The 20,467-nt window shown below is 32.1% G+C and overlaps 1 protein-coding gene across 1 annotated transcript; it reads right to left on the bottom strand.

Moving 5' to 3' along the window:
* Nucleotides 1–5,916: 5,916 nt before the first annotated feature.
* On the bottom strand, nt 5,917–20,392 carry LOC106107179 (small subunit processome component 20 homolog). Its single transcript, XM_013287910.1, has 14 exons — nt 20,193–20,392; nt 19,835–20,121; nt 19,095–19,428; nt 17,523–18,749; nt 13,873–17,270; nt 13,357–13,521; nt 11,826–12,873; nt 11,334–11,560; nt 10,897–11,062; nt 10,183–10,365; nt 9,107–9,652; nt 8,391–8,573; nt 7,458–7,718; nt 5,917–6,171 (listed from the first exon to the last, which is right to left on the bottom strand). The coding sequence occupies exons 1-14, from the start codon at nt 20,235–20,237 to the stop codon at nt 5,989–5,991; spliced, it is 8,253 nt and encodes a 2,750-aa protein (XP_013143364.1). The 5' UTR covers nt 20,238–20,392; the 3' UTR covers nt 5,917–5,988.
* Nucleotides 20,393–20,467: the final 75 nt, after the last annotated feature.

Below are 20,467 nucleotides of genomic sequence, written 5' to 3'. Positions count from 1 at the left end.
GTTTAACTAATGTCGACTCGATACTACTTTGTAACCACACGGCTAATTTCTGTCTGGCGGACACCACAGCCATTATTTGAAATTTGAAGAAAAAATAATACTTCACTTAATATTAATAATAGTAATCTATAGCCCGGAAAATAGAAAAGTATTCGCACCCTACCGGTTACGAAAATGTAAAAAATAATCTTGATACCTAACTGGTTAGGTATCTTTAGTTAGGTAAACGGAAAAAGCCTAGGCGACTTAGTTTTTTTTAAAATCCACGCAGACAGAGTTGCGGGTGAAATCTAGTACAATAATAAAATTTTAATTAATTCGTAGCATAAAAGTTCTTCCTTTGCGATATTTAGCTATATACTATATATTTTGAAACATATTTCGTCTGCAAAGTTGATAGGTGATTGGGGTGGTTTACTGAACACGCGAGGGGTAATTGCGGTCTAAACGGAGTAATTTGCTGTACTTTATTACCATGACTCTTTACTACCCCTTAGTTTGAATTCAAGGCTGTTTGCTGATCAACAGTTTACTAATCAAAGATTGGCAAATTGGCAAGAAGTTGATATAAAAGTCGATAAAAACGTGAAGCATTAATCTGTAGAATGAAAGAAAATTGTTAAATCTGTTAAGATTCGTGTAATTTTCATCGACTCTAACTTGAACAATTTGATTTTTTTAGATATATCAATCATGTTACTACAATATCGCCATATTTCTTATAACTATACCTGGAATTTGTTAATTTATTACAATTTAATTACTTAGTATTTTTTGCATAACATTTCCATTCATACGTGTTCTAAAAATAGTTGCGAATTAAGAGTTATTGACATACTTTTTTTGCATTAAAATAATTCCACTTTTCCATTTTAAGCACATTCATGTGCTACGAGTATTTTCGTGTCAATATTTTATGTATTTCAACAAATGTGACGAGCATTTCATATTTGAGTTATTCCAAAGCTTTGAAAGTAATATTTATAAAAGCAGATATTTTCTCTCTGCGTTTCAAACGACGTGTGGTTTACGGTCCAACTTATTTCATGTAGTTCGTAAACTATAGAAATAAAAGAGACACAAACTAAAATGCTACAGGGAAATTAGGACGTACGCTCTCTAGATACAACTTTTATATTTATGTGTTGCTGAATTTCCGCAACTATAAATAAATAACACATGTGCAGTCCCACTGAGTTTAATGGTTACATAAATATTCCTTTAGTGTGTATTCAACATTTAATACTATACCAATATGATAAAGAAGAAAGAATTTTGCAATCAAATATACAAAATCACTACTGGATCGATTTCACAAATATTGCCACAAAAATATTTACATAAGAATGAATATACAATGACTTATAAAAGAATAGTCGCTAAACTGCACAGTTTGTTAGCGACAGACAATTATTTCTTAAACATATATCTTACAAAGACATATTAATAATATATAGACGAGGAACAGTGAACGAAATTCCTTCGCCGATACCTTCCCTGAAAAGCACTATATCAGTGTCAAGTTTAGTACTTGACAACTTAATTTCCCCTGAACGAAGTCTATGGACGGGCAAAAGCTACTCTACAATGAAGGACTTTTACCTGCTTGAAGTATACGATAATTTCAACGTTTTAGGGCCTGTCCCACCAAATTGTAAATTGTCTGATAACAATCAACGTGTAAAATATGTGATGGAAATATCGGATTTTGTTACCTTATCTGACGGTGACGTCATTTAAATCTATTTAAACTTATATCAGCTAGTGGTGAGACAGGCCCTTAATATTGTTGAAAAAAACGTAAGCAATTTTAATATGTTTTAAATCGTTAGCTCCTCCATCTTACTAATATTATAAATGCGAAAGTTTAGGTGGATGGATGTCTGTTCGAGTTTGTAGCCTAAACTGCTGAACGGAACTCGATGAATTTTGGCGTATATGTAGAGGATAGTCTAAAAAAACACAAAGGCTAATCAATTTTATTTTTTTATTCCACGAGAACGGAGTCGCGGGCGAAAGCTAGTTTATAATAAAGTAGTATAGTTATAGCTAAAGATTAACTATAAAAACTCAATTCAAACTTCACTAATTGGTATGAAATTCTAAAAGCGTAAGCTCCAGCTTGTTTATTTCACAGTTAACTCGGCAATTATAAAATGCGCTCCACAACGCCATCCGCCACTTATGTATTCTAGGCGTGTCGACTTCCATTATAGCTCACAAGTAATTGGCGCAGACGGAAATTGGTTGGTCACTAATTAATTGGTTTAACACGCAAATACAATATTCATGCAAATATTTGAGATGCTACATGGCACATAAACCTACTGAAGTTATATGTCAATTCAATTAATAATATACTAATAATATAAATAATATAAATGCGAAAGTTTAGATGGATGGATGTTTGTTAGAGTTTGTAGCCTAAACGGCTAAACGGATTTCGATGAAATTTGACATAGACGTAGAGGATAGTCTGGAAGAACACATGGGGTACTCAGTTTTGTTTTCTTTAACGCGGACGGAGTCGCGGGCGAAAGCTAGTCTATCAATAATTATTAACAAAATCTTAATTAAAAAAAAAAAGATTAAAAAATAAACTATCCGACAACGATAATATTGTCATATCTATCAGTATTTAAATTGTTTAAACTATCGTGAGGTAACTAATTATTTTACGGCTCTTACGTCATACTTTTTTCCGGTGACGGCACCGACCAGTTTCAAACCCTGCGGGGGTCCTTCTTCAGGGCGAGGGTTAATGATGTGTATTGTGTATTTATCATGAGATATTACTTCAACCGAAAATTAATCAGTGCGAGGCGCGACGTGACCGCGAACAAAAGCTAACTAATACTCGCCCTGAAAAAGGATCCCCGGAGTGTCTGAAACTCTCGTCACCGGAGGATAAAAAGGTCTAAACATGTTCTCAAAAAAAATCATCAAAAGATTCGGCAGTGGAAACTAACAGTTACAAAACGACTAGACTTTCCCGCCCACATCGCCGGATGTGCTTCCGACGCCCGTCAATTTGTGTTGACGTCCTCAATAGACGATGGATAAAATTATTTATAGAGTAATTGAGATGTGACTTAATCAATTTATTCTCGAATATATTAGTTTAGAAAAGGTACGGTATATTTGATATATATATTCCTACTAGCTTTTGCCCGCGACTCCGTCCACGTGGAATAAAAAAACAAACCAAGTATCCTATAGGTTCTTCCAAACTATCCTCTACATCTAAGCGTCATTTGATCGTCTTTAAACATTTTGATTTTAAAATTCAACAATAATTCGACATCTTACTAATTTTACGAATGCAAAGGTTTAGATGAATCAATGTTTGTTAGAGTTTAATGGTTCAACGGATCTCGATAAGGTTTGCCATAAACGTAGAGCATAATCTGGAAGAACACATAGGCCACTTTCTTTTGTTTACTTTTTAATTTTATAATAATCATAAAGTGTTAATGCGGTCTGACCTGATTATTTCCCTTTTCAGTAAAGGTTTATGTTTCCAATAAAATGTGTACCTATTTACTTGAACGTAAATGTTTATTGCTTGCTATAGTAAAAGTACACTAACAATCCAGGTGAAGGCTATGGTTTTTATTAAGAAAATGTTTAAAATTTTAAAAAATATACGTTAAATGTACAATCATACATTTTGCTACTTTAATTTTTCTATATCGAATTTTTATTTAAAAAAAAGCATTGTGTTTGTTGGAATATTTCTTCATTTACTTGACATTGGAACTTTCTAGAATATCCAGGTTATTTATACACATTTCCTTGCAAATTAACATACCAAGCATCGCGGAGAATTATGATTAGAACGGGAATAATAAATTCCAAGTTATCACGCGAGAATTTTTACTTTTATTACAAAAGTTGCAGTGATTATCCTAACCAGTTGTAATTATTTAATTTCAAAAATACTGCATGTAGTTTCACTAGGTCTTGTGAAAATATTTTGTACTGGTTATTTATGAAAATCAAAACACTTCTATAAATTCCAGTCAAAAATTCATCAAAGAATAAAATATTGTGCATAACAGACTCGAAAGGCCGTCTTAAAAACTAATGCGGTAGTATGATATAATTTAAATATTTTTATGAAACTGCAACTTCAAATGTAACCCGATTAAAGGTAGACCCGCATTATTTAAAATTATTCCGCGACCGAAGCAAATTGCGACCTTGACCTAAAAGTCGATATATACTTTGAATAGATATCATCGACAAAAGGCTTGCTATACACCTGACACTTCCAACACTATGAAAGGCTATCCAATTAATTTACAACGATAAACACGTATGAAAAAGGTAGCTCGCTACAAATGCTTTAATGAAATATTCCGAGACATTTCAAGTCAACACAAAAGTATTGAAATAGTTCAATTACTTAGTAACAGTTGTATTGTTTTTAAGGTTTTAATTTATTTTAGCGGAAAATTATCTTAAGTACCTTTTTTTGGTGTCAAGAGGAAAATTTTCTAAAGATACCTTGCCCTCTGGGGGGAAGGCATGGTTATGTAGTATTTGACAAACTAGAACCCCCTCGGTGGCCATCCTCTAGTGACGTAGTGAAGTCTCTTTGTTGTCCATTAAGTACCTGCAAAATTACTTACCTTACCTCTACTCAACGTCTATTCTAGCACTAATAGCACTCCGGACGAGATTTGTACGGCGCTCCGTTTTTTACCATAACTAGGAGGGATGGCTATATCAGAGTACAATATAAATTCTCAGACTCTGGCCTCTGGCGCCCTGGGTCGCGCAAACCCACACTAACGCCGGTCTACTACTACAATCTATATATCTACTTGTACAATACATTCATGATATTATTATAATAGTGATACAACGCTGTAACATCTTTGCAAGAATAGTCCCCTTTAAGTGCGGTCTTCGTCAATGAAAGGGTATACAACGCAACATTAATTGCAGATGTCTATGGGCAGCGATCGCTCCGCCTTTTCGGAGAATTTCGGTGGCCACTCGCTCGTTTGCCACCAAATAATATAAAAAAACAAGTAAGTAATGACTTGTGTTCGAAAATTATGCTTTCATCGTAACTATTTCGTTGGAAGGAAAGGAAAAATAATGATTTGCATAAAAGTAATTTCCATACAGCAATATTTTACGCCATTCACCTTGACATATTTCACTTTGCACGCAAGTTTCGCTTAAGCAAAATATAGTCACTTAATTACCATTGAATATATAACATGTTTAAAAATATGATTTATATAGAGAAATTGGGCCTTCAAAAATACTAACGTATACCTATTTTTTACCAATCTTACTTCTTAGTAACATTATAAACGAGAACGTTTAGATGGATGGATGTTTGGTAGAATTTATAACCGAAACTTAGCAAAGATGTAGAGCATAGATTGGAAGATAACATAGGCTACTTACCTTTGTTTTTTTTTTTTAATATAAATTTACACTTTTAATTTGACCACACGAAAATTTTACACAGAATTTTATCGTTTTTAAAGAGGTTTTTATGGCCGATTAAAATAAATCTTTTGTGCAAAAGAAAATGTGACGTATCAACGAAGTTTACAATAAATGAGTTAGATTGAAAGAAGCCGACCTAGTTGTCGATCTAAAGTGCTTTTACGTGTCGAGTTAATTCGAATATCTTGTTCAGTTTTGTTCATTCTATATTATAGAAATATGGCGTCTTTTTTAAATACTAATAGCTAGGCTATTAGTTGCTATGTATTTCGTTTCCACTGTCAAAACATGTATACAAAACATATTGTCATCGCTCTAATTCCCGTTAAAAAAGAGAGAAAACGCTTTTGTAGAAATCCAAAATCATATTTTAAATGGGATATTTATATACTTTTAAAAGAAGTAGGAATTTAAGAGAAACAAATGTTAAATATTTAATGATTTTATTTATGTTTTACACAATGTTACTTAAATCAAATATTTACAAGTAATAAAATCAATACATATCGTAAAATTCTAATCATCTTGAAGTAATTTCTCTTCAATATCTATATCTTCCATCCTTCTCTTTCTAGCTTTCGGTCTCTTTCCGTGCATAGTGTCCAGTTTCATCTTCTTAGCTTGTTTCTTCTTTTCTTTTAATTGTAACTTTCTCTTTGCCGCCTTTTCTGGATTGTGTACTTTTTCTTGTAGAATAACCTGTGAAAAGGATAGTTTTTATTAATGTGTATTGAAATTAAAATGTTATTATTATATTTAATATTAAAATTTGATTTAAAAAACATTTTCTCTCATATGTCGATATACAATACGAATGGATAAAGTTGAGAATATGTATATTAGAGGAAGTTTGAAAGTAGCGCCAGTGGTAGAGAAATTGAGAAGCAAAAGGTTAGCGTGGTATGGACATGTTATGCGACGAGACGATGGAGACATAAACCTGAAAGTGTTAAGAATGAATGTGGATGGCTACAAAGGAAGAGGAAGACCGAAGAAAGTATGGATGGATTGTGTGAAAGAGGATATGCTTAAGAAAGGAGTGGATTCAGATATGACGGCTGATAGAGATGTATGGAAGAGCAGCACATACTGTGCCGACACTCCATTAGGGATAAGAGCAAGTTGACGATGATGGTATCGATATACAATAGACAAACAAAAATTAAAAAAAAGCCTTAATGCTTACGAAATAAAATTTACTTTAGATAACATACTTGAACTAGTTTTCTATTGGTAAAATCTTTAAGCAAGTAAACATCAACAATTAATTTTTTTACCTCTATTAAGCCTTCAGTTTTAACTGTATAGTCGGATTATTTTTATTTCATTTTTATAATTCAGTGCAATTAGGAAAAAATATAAAACGATGTTTGACTGTTAGTTAATCTTACGGTGATTTATCTAAGAACCATTCCTTAAGTTTTTTTTTAAATTAGTTTTTATTTTATCTCAGACGAGCTGTTGCCCGCGACTTCGTCCGCGTGGTATTAGAAAACATACGAACAATATAAATAACAAAAAGCTACGTATTCCTCGGGAACCGGACCCCTCGGGGATGAAGCTTATCCCATGTATACTCCAGGCTTTGTTTTACATCTGTGCCAAATTTCAATAAGATATGTTGAACCGTTGCAGAATGATCGAGTAAACATCTTAATGTTTTAGTTCTTAGTTTCTTAAAACTAAATTAATTAATCCCACGGGAACCGTAACTTATCCCGGGATAAAGAGTAGCTTATATGTTCTTCCAGACTATGCTCTAAACCTGTGCCAAATTTCATGGAGATCCGTTCAGCCGTTTAGGCTACAAACGCTAACAAACATCCATCCATCCATCTAAACTTTCGCATTTATAATATTAGTAAGATTAGTAAGAAGTAAGATTACAGTTAAAATCGTACAGTTCTCAATTTTGCCTACACACATTTTTTAATAGTTAAAACTGAAGATTCCAAGCATGCTTAATACTGAACATCAAAGTATACCTTTTTCCTTTCAGCTCTTCTTACATTCAGTCTGGTTTGTGCATCGGCTACTAATTTACTGTACTCTATATCTCCGATCTTCCTTCTTAACTTCTTCCCCAGTCTGCCCGCCAGTTGCTTAGCAACGGTCGCGGGCGTGGCCGCGTCGCCTGTCGAAAGTTCTCGAACTATCGGCGGCAGGATTACGTCTATCACATTATTAACGTCATCAGCCTCTAAGAAGCTAATCACGTGTAGCCACATCGTGAAGATCGCTGATCTCTGGAAAAAAAAATATAGAGTAAAATTGATATGAGAAATGTTTGTTTACGCACTAGATTGTAATGTAATTTATTTGTGTATTAAGTGTTCCTGTGCGGCTTTATTTAATGAAATCTTTATTTTAATTGTTTACATTCCATTTAATGGCATATGTCAAAATTCAAATGCGCAAATGACAACGAATTTTTACATAATCTGTAGAAATGTTTTTTAGTCTATGCAATTGTTAATGGCAACTTTTTTACTCTGTGCTACTTCCATTCGGTCAACCTAAGACTATTTGTAAAAATAAGCAAATTAAAATCGGAGCTTTTTAAAGGGAGTTTTTTTTTTTAATCTTGTTATTTAATAAACAAAGGCTTTTGCGATTGGATAACAATTAACATGGCTATTTTTATTCTTTGTTGCTATTGGCTTGTATTTTTGTCTCTTTGTCATGTCATGTTTTATTCAATTTCTTCACTCCCTAAGTTAAAAAAAGCGTGTCGTAAGAGAATTATTATAAAAAAATCTTGTAACTGCTGAAATCTAAAATACAAATGTGTGTTTACGTTTTATTACATTAGTATAGATTACATTCCATACAATAAAGGAAAACAGTGTATTTTAATGTTGAAAAACATATTAAAAAATGTGTAAGGAATTAAATAAATAAATAGATTATATACTTACAATATTCATAGACGTGGCAGCTCTAGCGACTTCAGCGTTTATAGCTCTTCGTAACTTAAAAAGTATCCATCGGATGTTCAGTTTAGCGTTGTCCGATTCTGTTTCCAACTCTATTTTATTTGACAGTTTAAATGATGACATTGTATGAACTAGTTTTAAAATTAAAAACATCACATCTGTCACCTAAAAAAAAATTTTTTTTTCATTTTCCGTATTCAGAATAACCCAAATCTTTTATTAACATTTTAAAAACAAAAATGTGATTAATCCTCTTGTAGTAGACTTAAAATGTTCTTTAAGAGAGTCGACAATATTTTTCAAATCCACTACCCCTTCCCAACCTCTCCTTATAAGAAAAGGGTGGTAAAGAGAAAGGGACTTAAATTAGGCCTCCGGCACCACACTCATCAGACGAAACACGGAATTGCTTCCATTTCACGCCTGGCTTCTGTGTGGTCGTGGTATTACTGGGGGCGTGCCGGCCCTGCAGTGCTAAGATGTTAAAGCGGGCACTACCACTGTTAATATTATAAATTCGAAAGTTTAGATGGATGTTTGTTTAGGCAACAAACTGTTGCCTAAACTGCTGGATCTTGATGAAATATGGCATAGATGTAGAGCATACTCTGAAAGAACACATAGGCTATTTACTTTTTAATTCCACGTGGCAAGAGTCGTGGGCGAAATCTAGTTTATTTGTAATAAAAAACACTTACTGCATCCGCCATATCTTTGCTAACAGTAGGCGTGTATTGAGCACATAAATCCAATACCAAACTCCTCAAGCAAGGCTCCGTATCGTAGTATATAAAACCTCTTTCATTATCCAACTTCTTTTTTACTATCATATCCAGTTCTTCATGATCTATAGATAATAGTATCTTCCCCAGTATCCTGACAGATCTCAAACGAACCCACGCGTGAGGATAAGCTAACAACACTTTACATTGCTCCGCGATCTCATCGAATTCACTAAAGAACTTTTCATTCTTCAAACTAGACGAGCAATGGATGGTGATGTTTTCAATAAAATTCAACATTTGTATAAGACTATGGTCTCTTTCGTTTTGTTTCTCCTCCTCGGATTTATTGCCTTGATCCAGTTTGACCTTGACGAATTGTCCTTCAGTATTTTCATTACATAAAAGCATTATTTTCCCGCTGACTAACGAAAGGATTGATTCGAGACGGTTTTTGAACTCCTCCTCTTCGACGTGTACGAATCTTGTTGCTAATTGAGCTGCTAATTCAAAGTGAATCGGCTGAAAAAACATATAATTGAACAAGGTAAATATTACGATAAATATAGCAAATTATTTCATCATTGCTTCATGTTTTAATTTAGTTTTTAGTATAACTAATATCAATATAAGACGAAATAAACTATCAAATTTGTTACATAGTGGAAAGGACTAGTTCTCATATAAACTAAATTTGAAGATAGATTATTGAAATCGAAATTATTCTTCAACAATAAAAATTCCTTACATTTGGCCAAATACTGAACAGAATTAAGTACTTCGCTACGTAAACATCGTTTAAAATTTGATAGGCGTAAGGAATTTAGAAGTTAAAGGCCTTTCCCACCACTGGCTGATAGAGGCTCAGATAGCTTAAAAGTGACGTCACTGTCCGATAGAGTACTAAAAATTTCCATCACATATTTTATAAGTTCGATTGTTATTTGACAATTTACAAGAATTGTGGGACAGGCCCTTAAACGTATCATTGTAAACGCTGTTACATTTCTCGTTTCAGTATTCGGCACTCTTAACCGAGAGTATATCCTTACCTGGTTATCCTGTAAGAAAGCTAGAACTAATTCAAACAATTTATTCCTTTGAATATTGGGCAGTTTTTGTATAATCCGCTGTATGCAGGCAGCGGCCGCCGCGCGGCATTCCGGCGCCGCGTCGTTCACCATACACGCACCTAGAGCTAGGAATATATACTCACTGAACTTTGTTAATTGTTCCTGAAAGAAATTATTATATTAACATAAATATAACCTTATGCGGAAATATGGCAAACAGATTTACTGAAAACCGATACTACATCTTAACCAATGTCGTTTAAACTGAGCCTCCTATTGCCATCTGTTACAATTATTTACTGCATTTTTATTTTATTTATTTACTGTTGCGCGCGACCTCATCAGTGTGAAATTAATAATAATAATGTATAGTCTATGTTACTCACAGATAAATTACCTTTAAAACGGTGAAAGAATTTTTAAAATCGACCCAGAAGTTTTTGGGACACAAGGCAAAAACAAGGCAATTTTTCTATAAGTGGAACACAGAGAATTACCGCGACTGTACATAGCATATATACATTTATAACAAAATCTATCCAGAAATCTAAAATTTACGCTTTTTTGTAGAAATGTTTCTTTATGTTTAAGTAGGTGTCTACAAGGAATTAACACCTTCAATGCCAACGTCTGGCTGGTCGTGTTCAATTTTATACCAAAAATAATTTATTGGCTTGATATATTGAATCTTACCGGTTTTAATTTATTTATTATCATGTCAAGAAACTTGAGCGAGGATTCTCTGCCGTGTTGTAGCTCGAAGTTCAGTTGTGTCACAAAGAATTCTATGAATTTGTCCATACGCTTGCCCGGCGTGTAGTGCGTTAAGTAATTTACGAACAGACCACGAGCTTCGTCTCTGGAAAAAAAGTATTTATTAATTAGTAAAGAACATAAATAATCTATACTAGTATTATAAAGAGGGAATATTTGTATTTTTTTAAGTATTGAAATAACACAAACACTATTGGACCGATTTCAATAATTCTTTCATCATTAAAACGCTACGTTATTATGAACATAGGACAATTTTTTCCAATTGCAATTTTATGCAGACGAAGTCGCAAAGAACAGCTAGTCTTATATAAAGTCGCAAAGGAGATTTTTTTTTTAAAAAACTTAATACGAACCTTGACCTCGCCGATTCACTTAATATGCAAATTTTCGACACTTTCTCCATAACTTCATGCAGTTCCGGTGACACGAGTCTTCCTTCTAAAATGGCTTTCAACAAAGCGAAGGAATTTGCCTGCTTTTCGTCACTCTGACAATCCTCTTCAGCGTAAAGTAATAAAGTCTTCAATTGATCTGCCTCTAGTTTGTAATATTTCACATTTCGTATCAACACTGTAACCGCCTGAAAAAAATATCTTTGATATTAAAAAAAATACGGTACTAAATATACATTATCTTTGTTTTCGGTAACAATTATCAAAATTACATTTTTTAATATTCTAAATATAATGGTATTTATATATTTAATTTCTTAATAATTAACACTTTAAGTGCAATCGTTTCTTTAGTATGAAAGTGCTCGCCAGGCCACAAGGTGGCACTCAAAGTGTTAACATACTAAAGTCTTATATTATTCAAACGGTTAAAATTGTCAATTTAACACATACCTTGAAAGCATTCCTAACTAAATGATAGTTATCATTCTGTTTGCTGATTTCAAACGTCGCATATTTATGTAATATCAGAAATATCGTCTTTACAATATCTTGTATCATTTCCTCCAGTGTAGTTGTGCTTACCCTTATTGTCCATAACGTCGTTATACATTTCATAGCGACCGTACATACTTTTATATGATCGCTTCTCAACGAATCTACTAACAAAGGTATGAGAGCATCTACAAACGCTCTACATTCCATTCTCGGTACTTTCTCCCTTTTAAGTATAACATAAAGTATGTTCAAACTAAACTCGACTAAAACATGAGCGTTTGTTTTACTCGATGTTTTAACTAATCTTGCTTGAGATTCCTTATTACGCTTCGGTATTTCAGGTATAATAAAACAATCAGGTTTTGCTTGTAACATTTTTTCTTTCTGACTGTCAGTTATCTTTCTTTTAGGTACTCCTAAAACGAATTCTGGAATACTCTCTGATGCAATACCGTGTAAGAAAATGAATAAAGATTCGATTTCTATGAATTTATTCGTCACCAAACCTGTAGATACATGCATTAACGCCTCTTGTACTTTCATAACGATTTTTTTGGAATGATGTTTTTGTAAAACTTCCTTAAAAGGTATTAACAAGTTGATTAAACATTTCTGTGTTATATTTTGCGATAAAATCATTAATGTTACGTAACTCTTTTTGCTTGGTTTCGCTTCTGGTGTTTTGTAACGTAGTTTTTCTACTTCTTTTTCCTCAGATAATGCACCGAATAAATCGTTAGTGCATACATTTAGTATTGAATCTAAATTATCATCCAAATCGCCGGGTTTGAATTCACTTTTTAATGCATCTAACACTGAATGTATGGTTGCAACTAATACGTGTACTTGAAAGCCTCTTGTAAGGAGTAATGTAACATGTTCAAGGAACACACCAATATATTTAGTACCAACAGTGATCATAATCTTTTTAACTATATCTCTAGCTACTATTCTAACTTGTTTTAGTGGTGATTTTAAAAATGAGCATAGTTTTGTAATAATTCTGAAAAAAAGATCTTTTATTAGGTTTTTACTTCTTTCTGATTAATATCAGAATTGACATATTTCAATGGAATCGCGTCGAATGTTTATTCGTTTAACTTTATTACGCGTTTATTTATAAGGCTAGTTGACTTTATAAATTTGAATTTGATGTACCATCATATTACATTTTCTAGTTTACGCAATGTAAAGTTAAAAAAGACATTAACTGCTGCAAATATTAAGTGCCACACACATTGTGAAATGGTAACTTCGAGCTCTTTGCAAAAAATTGACAAAAGAAAAATACTTAAGGTACTATTCAAGTAACTATTTTAAAGTGAGATATAAATGATCAAATCAAAAGGAATATTTCTACTATACTTCTTTACAATCTGTCGTCAACATTTGTAAGGAATTTGTAGTTTAACTGGCATTATTTAAGACGCTGTTACATTAAAATGACGTTTAAGTATTTAGACGTAAGGTTGAAATTAAATCTTACCCTGGCAACTGATGTTTTAATACATCTCCAGGCAGCCGCTGCAGCAGTTTGACCAACGCTAAAGCTATCGGCACCCTCACCATATCCTCTTCTTGACGAGAGAATCCCATCTTTCGCCGATTCACTTTATGAGACTCTTCGTGTTCCGTCATCTTTCCTATTGCACTGAGAAATAATAAAAAATATAAATGTAAAATTTATTTTTGGTAGGAGGAAAACAAATCCATTACTATTCATACATTTAATAAGAGAAAAATAAAGTAAAATGTAAGGATAATTCAGAATAAAATTCTTAGTTATTTAACAATGTTTATGGACATTTAGAGCACGCTCACACCTTTGACTAAACTATCGCAACTATTGTCAATTGTTTCGCAGCCAATTCAACTGTTTAGTTGCACAACTAAAAATCGAGTAGTATGTGTACAAAAGCTCATAGGAATCAAAGAACGACTAAACAGTTGTGCGATAGTTTAGTCAAAGGTGTGCGCGAGCTCTTACATTTACATTACTTACCGATTTAACTGCGGCAATAATCCTGCTGTTAAAGATTTAACAATTCTGCTGCCAACTGAAGGTGAAACGACCGTTATTTTTTCAAATGCTGGTATATTTGATATTTCTTTGGTTATTTCTTCTTCTGTCTCTTCATTATTATCTGCTAATTGTAAATCTGTTTCAATATCAATTGTTTCATTTGCCTCGTTATTGTCGTCGTCTACATTGTCATTGGTTGTAGCTTTTTCTTCGTTACTATCTTTTATTTTATTATTCACATTTGTAGTCCAAGCTTTAGGTAATTCGATATTTTTAACTTTAGAAAAATCGAAATGAAAACCATCAAGTATCCCGACCAAAATACGAGTCAACTGTTTCTGATGTTCGGTTGAAACTCTCATTTTATTCAAATACAACTTGAGAATAACCTCGTAATGATACCACGGTAATAATCTGCAGCATGTTGATATTACTTCGATACATGCGTCTATTAAAGAATTTTTATCGCTATATTTATCATCACATATGTATATAGATGCTAGTGGTAGAATAAAATTCGTTAATGTTCTCGGTGTAGGACATTTAGTCATTTTTCTAGCTATTTTACTAAAACGTAGTAATGCTCTAACACGTCTGTGTAATTGTAAATGACAGATGTTTTCAAAAAAGTCTACTTCCAAATCTTCTTTATTTATCAAATTACTTAAATCAGTCAAAACTACGTCAGCTTCTGGACATTCTCTTGCTAATTCTCCTAACAAAGAAATAGATTCAGTCCGTAAATTTTCATTTTTATTATCCCTTATTCCAGTAGATATAAGAGCTAAAACTGTATCTCGTACTAAAAATTGACCATCGGTTGCTGATCGATATTTAAGCAATAATTTGGGAAGAATTTTCTTTAAGCACAATCCTGCACTATCGCGTAATCCAATATCTTTCTCTGTCCGTATAAAAAAAAAGCAATTGTTGATTATAAGTATTGCTAAATCTATATTTATTTCATTATTGTCTGCCATTCTGTATATTTCCTTGTAAGCATCCAATCTTCTATCAAAATCTGGCTGTTCTATCCATCTTTTGTTAAACGCGTTCATTTCTGTTATTACGTTTGCCATTTTAAGAAATACATCTTTATTTTCGTTTACATTCTCCGCTATAGAAACGAGTAATTTAAGCAAAAGTTTTCTCACTTCAACAGGATTTACTTTATTGAATAAAACAGCTATATTTTTAATGTATCTCTGTGGGTTAACACTGTGCCCTAAGAGATTAATTATTATGCTTACAGAGTATTCCATATTTTCTTCAGCCATATTCATACAAACTTTTTTAACCAGAATTGGTAGTAGCAGGCTTAATAAATCATCGCACATTTCTGGTGTTGTAACCATTTCAGTAACTCTTGATAATATTAAAAGATCTCTTTTATTTACTGTATTCGATTTAGCACTGTTAGCAATACGTCGTTTCATAACTTCTAAAATACTAGGCAGATGAGGCACTAATACTCTACTTCCAAAATTAACTTCATTTAGATCTTTACTAACATCTAATGATTTAAATGTTTCAATAGGTGGTATTTCATTATCTTCTTCTTCTGTTAGTGTAAGTAATTTTTCTATCATATCCAAAATTAAATTAACCACCCCTGGATTCGTTTTTGGTGCTAACAGAAGTTTAAAAATTGCAGGCAATACACTTAAGTTATCATTTTCGGAACACGTAACAAGGAGTACGTAATATCGTGGATTCTGACACCATGTGTTGAATAATTTTAGCAAAGATGTAGGGCTGTGAATGCCTTCGATATGTAGTTTTGGTGTCAATGGCCAGATAAGTGTTTCGTATAAAACATACAATTCTTCCTTACTCCAAGGATATTTATCGAATTGATCAAATAATTTTCCAAGAATACCAATAGCTATACCTCTAAGGTTCTTCATAACTTTTACATAACCAACATGTACTTTCTCAAAATTATTCAATACACCAGCAATTTGAGAACAAACCGCGAAATATACTTTAAAGAGCTGTCCAAGTAAAGCTTCATCCATTGAACCTCCAAAATATTCACGTACTATATCAAACAGATTGAGAACACTATGTAATTTGCCAGGGTAAGTAACAGATTTTAAATCTAAATTCTTCAAAACAGTATTATAAATCTCTTTAGGATTCAACGCAAAGTAATCTTTGAAGTATGAAAATGCCATTTCTATAAATATTTTCAATTCATTCTCTTTACACCCACTTAAATATCTCATGACTAAAGACCTTTTAGTTTGACCTCCGCCTTTTTTATCAGCACCTAGTTTAGACGTCATTTTTCCGTATAAAATTCTTAGTACAATTGGAATTACATGTTCTCTATCTTCAGGTTGTATATGTTTAGAATCTTCTGTTATTTTAAAAAGAGTTAGTTCATCTTTGAACTTTTTATCGTCAACAAGATTATATAAATTCTGTTTATATGGTAAAACATTCTTATTCTTATAATTCAATACACAATCTAACGCAAACTTTTGAAGTCCTGGATTCTTGTGTTTTAAGAATTCCAAATATAGCTCCCAAAATACCGATTCTTTGTACAACGCACGGGGGTTTTTAAACTGTGCTAAAACTTGCATTATATTTATTAATGTTTTGAATATAATTTTGCCTGATTCTGAATTTTTCGCTTCATTAACATCTAAGTTTTCTAAATTCCTTTCTATATCTTCAGTTTCTTCTGTTTCGTCAACTTCCATTGCTGATTTATCATGAACTTCTATATCAACTTTAAGTGCATTGGTATTATTAGTTTTTTTATAATCCTCTTCAATAAATTTCAAGAAAAGTCCAACTACATCTCTATTTCTAGCTTCACACGCTTGTATACAAAATGTCATAGTTTTTAAAACCAAATTCCTATAATTATGTAAATCAGGGCTTTCGTTTATATTGTTATACGAAGAATATAAATCTTGTAATGGTTCAAAGTGTGTATTTATTTCGTCTTCGAATTGGAAAATAGATAAATCGCTTTTAGAATTTACGAAAGAGAATTCAAGAGCTTCATAAAATATGGGCCAAAATTCCTCCACTGTTAACGCATTACCGAAACTTGCGATAAATTCAATAACAGGTTCCCAAAGTAATTTGAAATTATTATACAAAACTCCTAGCATATATTTTAATGCAAAATGATGGAATTCAGTATCCTTTGCTAGGACATATTGTGTCGTGTTAAATGTCAACTTCTGTAACACATTTAATTGTGTTCTATATTCTTGTATTGAAGGTAAAATGGATTCAACTTCGAAACATTTACTAAAGACAGAAAATTTCTCTTTTTTATCACCTATTTCCAATGATTTACTAAGTTCTTCTACATTTTCAAACAATTTATAAACATGTGTAGTTAATAAACGAACCTGCAAAGAATTCATTATTATAAATAAACAATCTTACCTCTTACTAAATATTATAAATGCGAAAGTTTAGATGGATGGGTGTTTGTTAGAGTTTGTAGCCTAAATGGCTGAACGGTTCTGGATGAAATTCATCATAAATGTAGAGCATAGTCTGGAAGAACACATGGGATACTTAGTTTTTTTTTTCACCCAGATGAAGTAGCGGATGCAAGCTCATAACTTAATAACTTACTTAAATGTAGGTTTACTTACAATATGAAACGGTGACGATACATTTGGTCTTAAATATGAATCAATTAATGATAAAAATCCGTATGTTAATCCATTTTCTTGTTCATATGCAGTCAGGTATATGTCAAGAAGTTGCAACGCTGCCAAATAATTGGGATCCGCTGCAAACGGGACGATCACTGGCAAAAACTTATCAATATCACAGATGCTTTTCATCATTTTACAATTCGATATGTGAATAACACATTCAATAGCATTTGCTAATATGAATAAAACTTTTCTCGAATATTTTGCGGTATTAGAAATATCACACTGTATTTTGATTTCCTCTTTATTTGCTTCAATATGCTTACTATCCAAAATATCCAATAAACGGGATATAACTTCACTTATTTTCTTAATAAATATATCGATATTCAATTTCTCTATATGAGGTAAAGAAAATAAAACACTCATTAATTCATCAGAATTTCCAATATGACTTTCTATGTCGTTTTCTAAAACTTTTTGTGCATATTCCATAAATAATGGTAACCCTTTCCCAAAATTTATTGGGTATTTAACCCATTCAAATAGTTTCAAACCATTTTTAGATAATGGTGATTTAGCTAAGCATATCTTCGATAATGTACACATGGCTTCATTACTAAAATTCGATTGCACAATAAAATTTAAAAACGGAGGTAATATGTGTAAATCAAACTGAGAATAATTGACCACATTTTCTACGAAATTAATAAGTATTTTCGGATAAGGCAAAGGTACTAGTGATTTTATAATTATTCCTGCATGTTCTTGTGATAGAAGGATGCTAGAAGACAAAAGTAATAAAGCACCAATTTGTGCGCACACTTCTAATACTCTTTCAGTTTGTTCGCAAATAACTTTAACAAGTATTATTGCAAATTGTTGAGGATTTGATAGGAATTTTCCCTTTTGATGTTCAATTACTTGTCCTGATAGTTTTAAAACAAACTCCAAACATCTGTTTTTATTATTATCTACATTATAATTGTCTTCAATAAATTTCATTACAGGAGTCCAGAATATTGTAAATTCTTTAAAAGATATGCCATGTAATGCATCTTCTATTGTTTGTGTGAGAACTTTAAACAATATCTCTTGATGTTGAATGTTATCTTTCAAATATTCTAGAAGTAGTGGGAAAAAAGTTTCAGCACAGCTGTGAAATTTGTTAGCAACGCCTTTGCATATTTCGAAAATTAAATGCCCTGTCCCTGTTATTGCCTGGAAAAGAGAAATTTTTACTTGAAGTATTTTCTTCCAAGACATCATAATACAGTTGTAAGTCAATAAAGTTAGGCTACTAATTTAGTTTTTTTTTTAATTCCGCACAGATACAGACAAAGTTGCAAGCTAGTCTTATTAATACTATAATTGCGAAAGTTTAGATGGATGGATGTTTGTTAGAGTTTGTAGCCTAAACGACTGAATGGATCTCAATAAAATTGGCATAGTAGTAGAATATAGTCTGGAAGAAAACATAGAGAACTTACTTTTGGTTTTTTTTTTAAATTTCACATGGACTGATTTGCAGGCTAAAGCTGGTAATTAATAAAAATGATTACTTACATGATCATTTGTTAGCAGATAATTTAAAGTATGCTGAAGAAACTTGTTCTTGTCTCTTATATCCCTTGCGACAAATGCAAAACTCTCTGCTGCAAAATTATTGATGTACTGCGGATGATTTTCACTCAATAATGGTACAATTCTTTTCAGAACAGTTTCAAGATCTTTTTTTAAATAAGGTTTCAATATTTTAAATAGAAATGCCAGACATATCAATGTCCACTCTAATCTCTCTGGATCCTTTGTGTTCAATAATTTTATAAGTATATCAAAAAACTTTGGAAAATGTGGATAGAAGTCATTTCGTAAATCCTTGGCTATAGAGACTAAAATCCTGAAAATAAACCATATTTCAAATCTTGTTAATATTATAAATGGCAAACTTTAAATGGATTGGTGTTTGTTACTCCATATGTCCAGAATGCCTCAACAGATCTCAATGAAATTTGTCACTGATTTTAAACATAGTCTGGTAGAACACAAAGGCCACTGTTTCCTTTAATTTTTATGTTTTATTAGTTATGGACAAGAACTAGCATAAATATAAATAATTCTATATTATTAATATAAATTTGGAAATAACATTAATGATTACTAAATAATTATTTCTTGTCTTGTAAATGTATTATTTAAACAAATAGTAAACTAACAAATAAATTAAACCACATTTTTAAATATATATCCAAATATTTGTATGTTCAGTTTAATAGCAACTAGATAATTCAATTAATGATGCTTACTCTAGTAATGGCTGTAAACACAACTGGTCTTCTAAATTTAAATATTTCTCAACAGCATTTAATACCTCTTCTTTCTTATGTATTAACTGTTCTATGGTAATAGTGCCGTGGATTTCCTTTTTAAACTTTTTAAAGTTTTCCGTTAAATTAAGAACATTCCATTTTTGTAAAGCCAGATGGAAGTGAGTTTCGTTTTCCTCTGGATGACCAGTGTAAGCATGTTCGATATGATATAACGCAGCATGCCGGATATCTATAGAATTTATTCGTTCCGCAAATGGTATAAACTGAAAATTTACATTAAAAAATTACAAGATATAGAAAGAAAATAGTAACCTTAAAATTTAGTCATACATACCCGAAATGTGTTAGTTGTTTTATGTTTTACGGGTTTCGACTTCATTGTAATGCTATTATTTTGTTAAAACAGCAGATATCACATAATTGTCGCAATGATACGAAAACGATATTTATGAAAATACTTGAAATACACAAATTAAATACAACAAACACTTTCACAGTTCACCGCCGTACACGTGCGTTTGACAAGTGACAACTGACGTTGACAATTGACAGCTGCAGAGTAAACCGCGACGTAAAGGCTACCAGAGCTTGACATTCATTAATAAATTA

This window comes from Papilio polytes, unplaced genomic scaffold (genome assembly GCF_000836215.1).
Source record: "Papilio polytes unplaced genomic scaffold, Ppol_1.0 DF822067.1, whole genome shotgun sequence".
In the NCBI taxonomy this organism is placed as follows: Eukaryota; Metazoa; Arthropoda; class Insecta; order Lepidoptera; family Papilionidae; genus Papilio; species Papilio polytes.
Note: the sequence above shows the minus strand (reverse complement) of the source record. Positions and strands in the feature narration are given on the sequence as shown.

What these genes read in the sequence shown, in the direction of transcription:
- LOC106107179 (XM_013287910.1), bottom strand. Translation starts at nt 20,237, where the DNA reads ATGAAGTCGAAACCCGTAAAACATAAAACAACTAACACATTTCGG. An exon ending in TGTTTACAGCCATTACTAGA is followed by an intron (nt 19,429 to 19,834) that starts GTAAGCATCATT and finishes GTTTATTTTCAG; the next exon opens with GATTTTAGTCTCTATAGCCA. An exon ending in GCAAAGATATGGCGGATGCA is followed by an intron (nt 8,574 to 9,106) that starts GTAAGTGTTTTT and finishes ATTTTTTTTTAG; the next exon opens with GTGACAGATGTGATGTTTTT.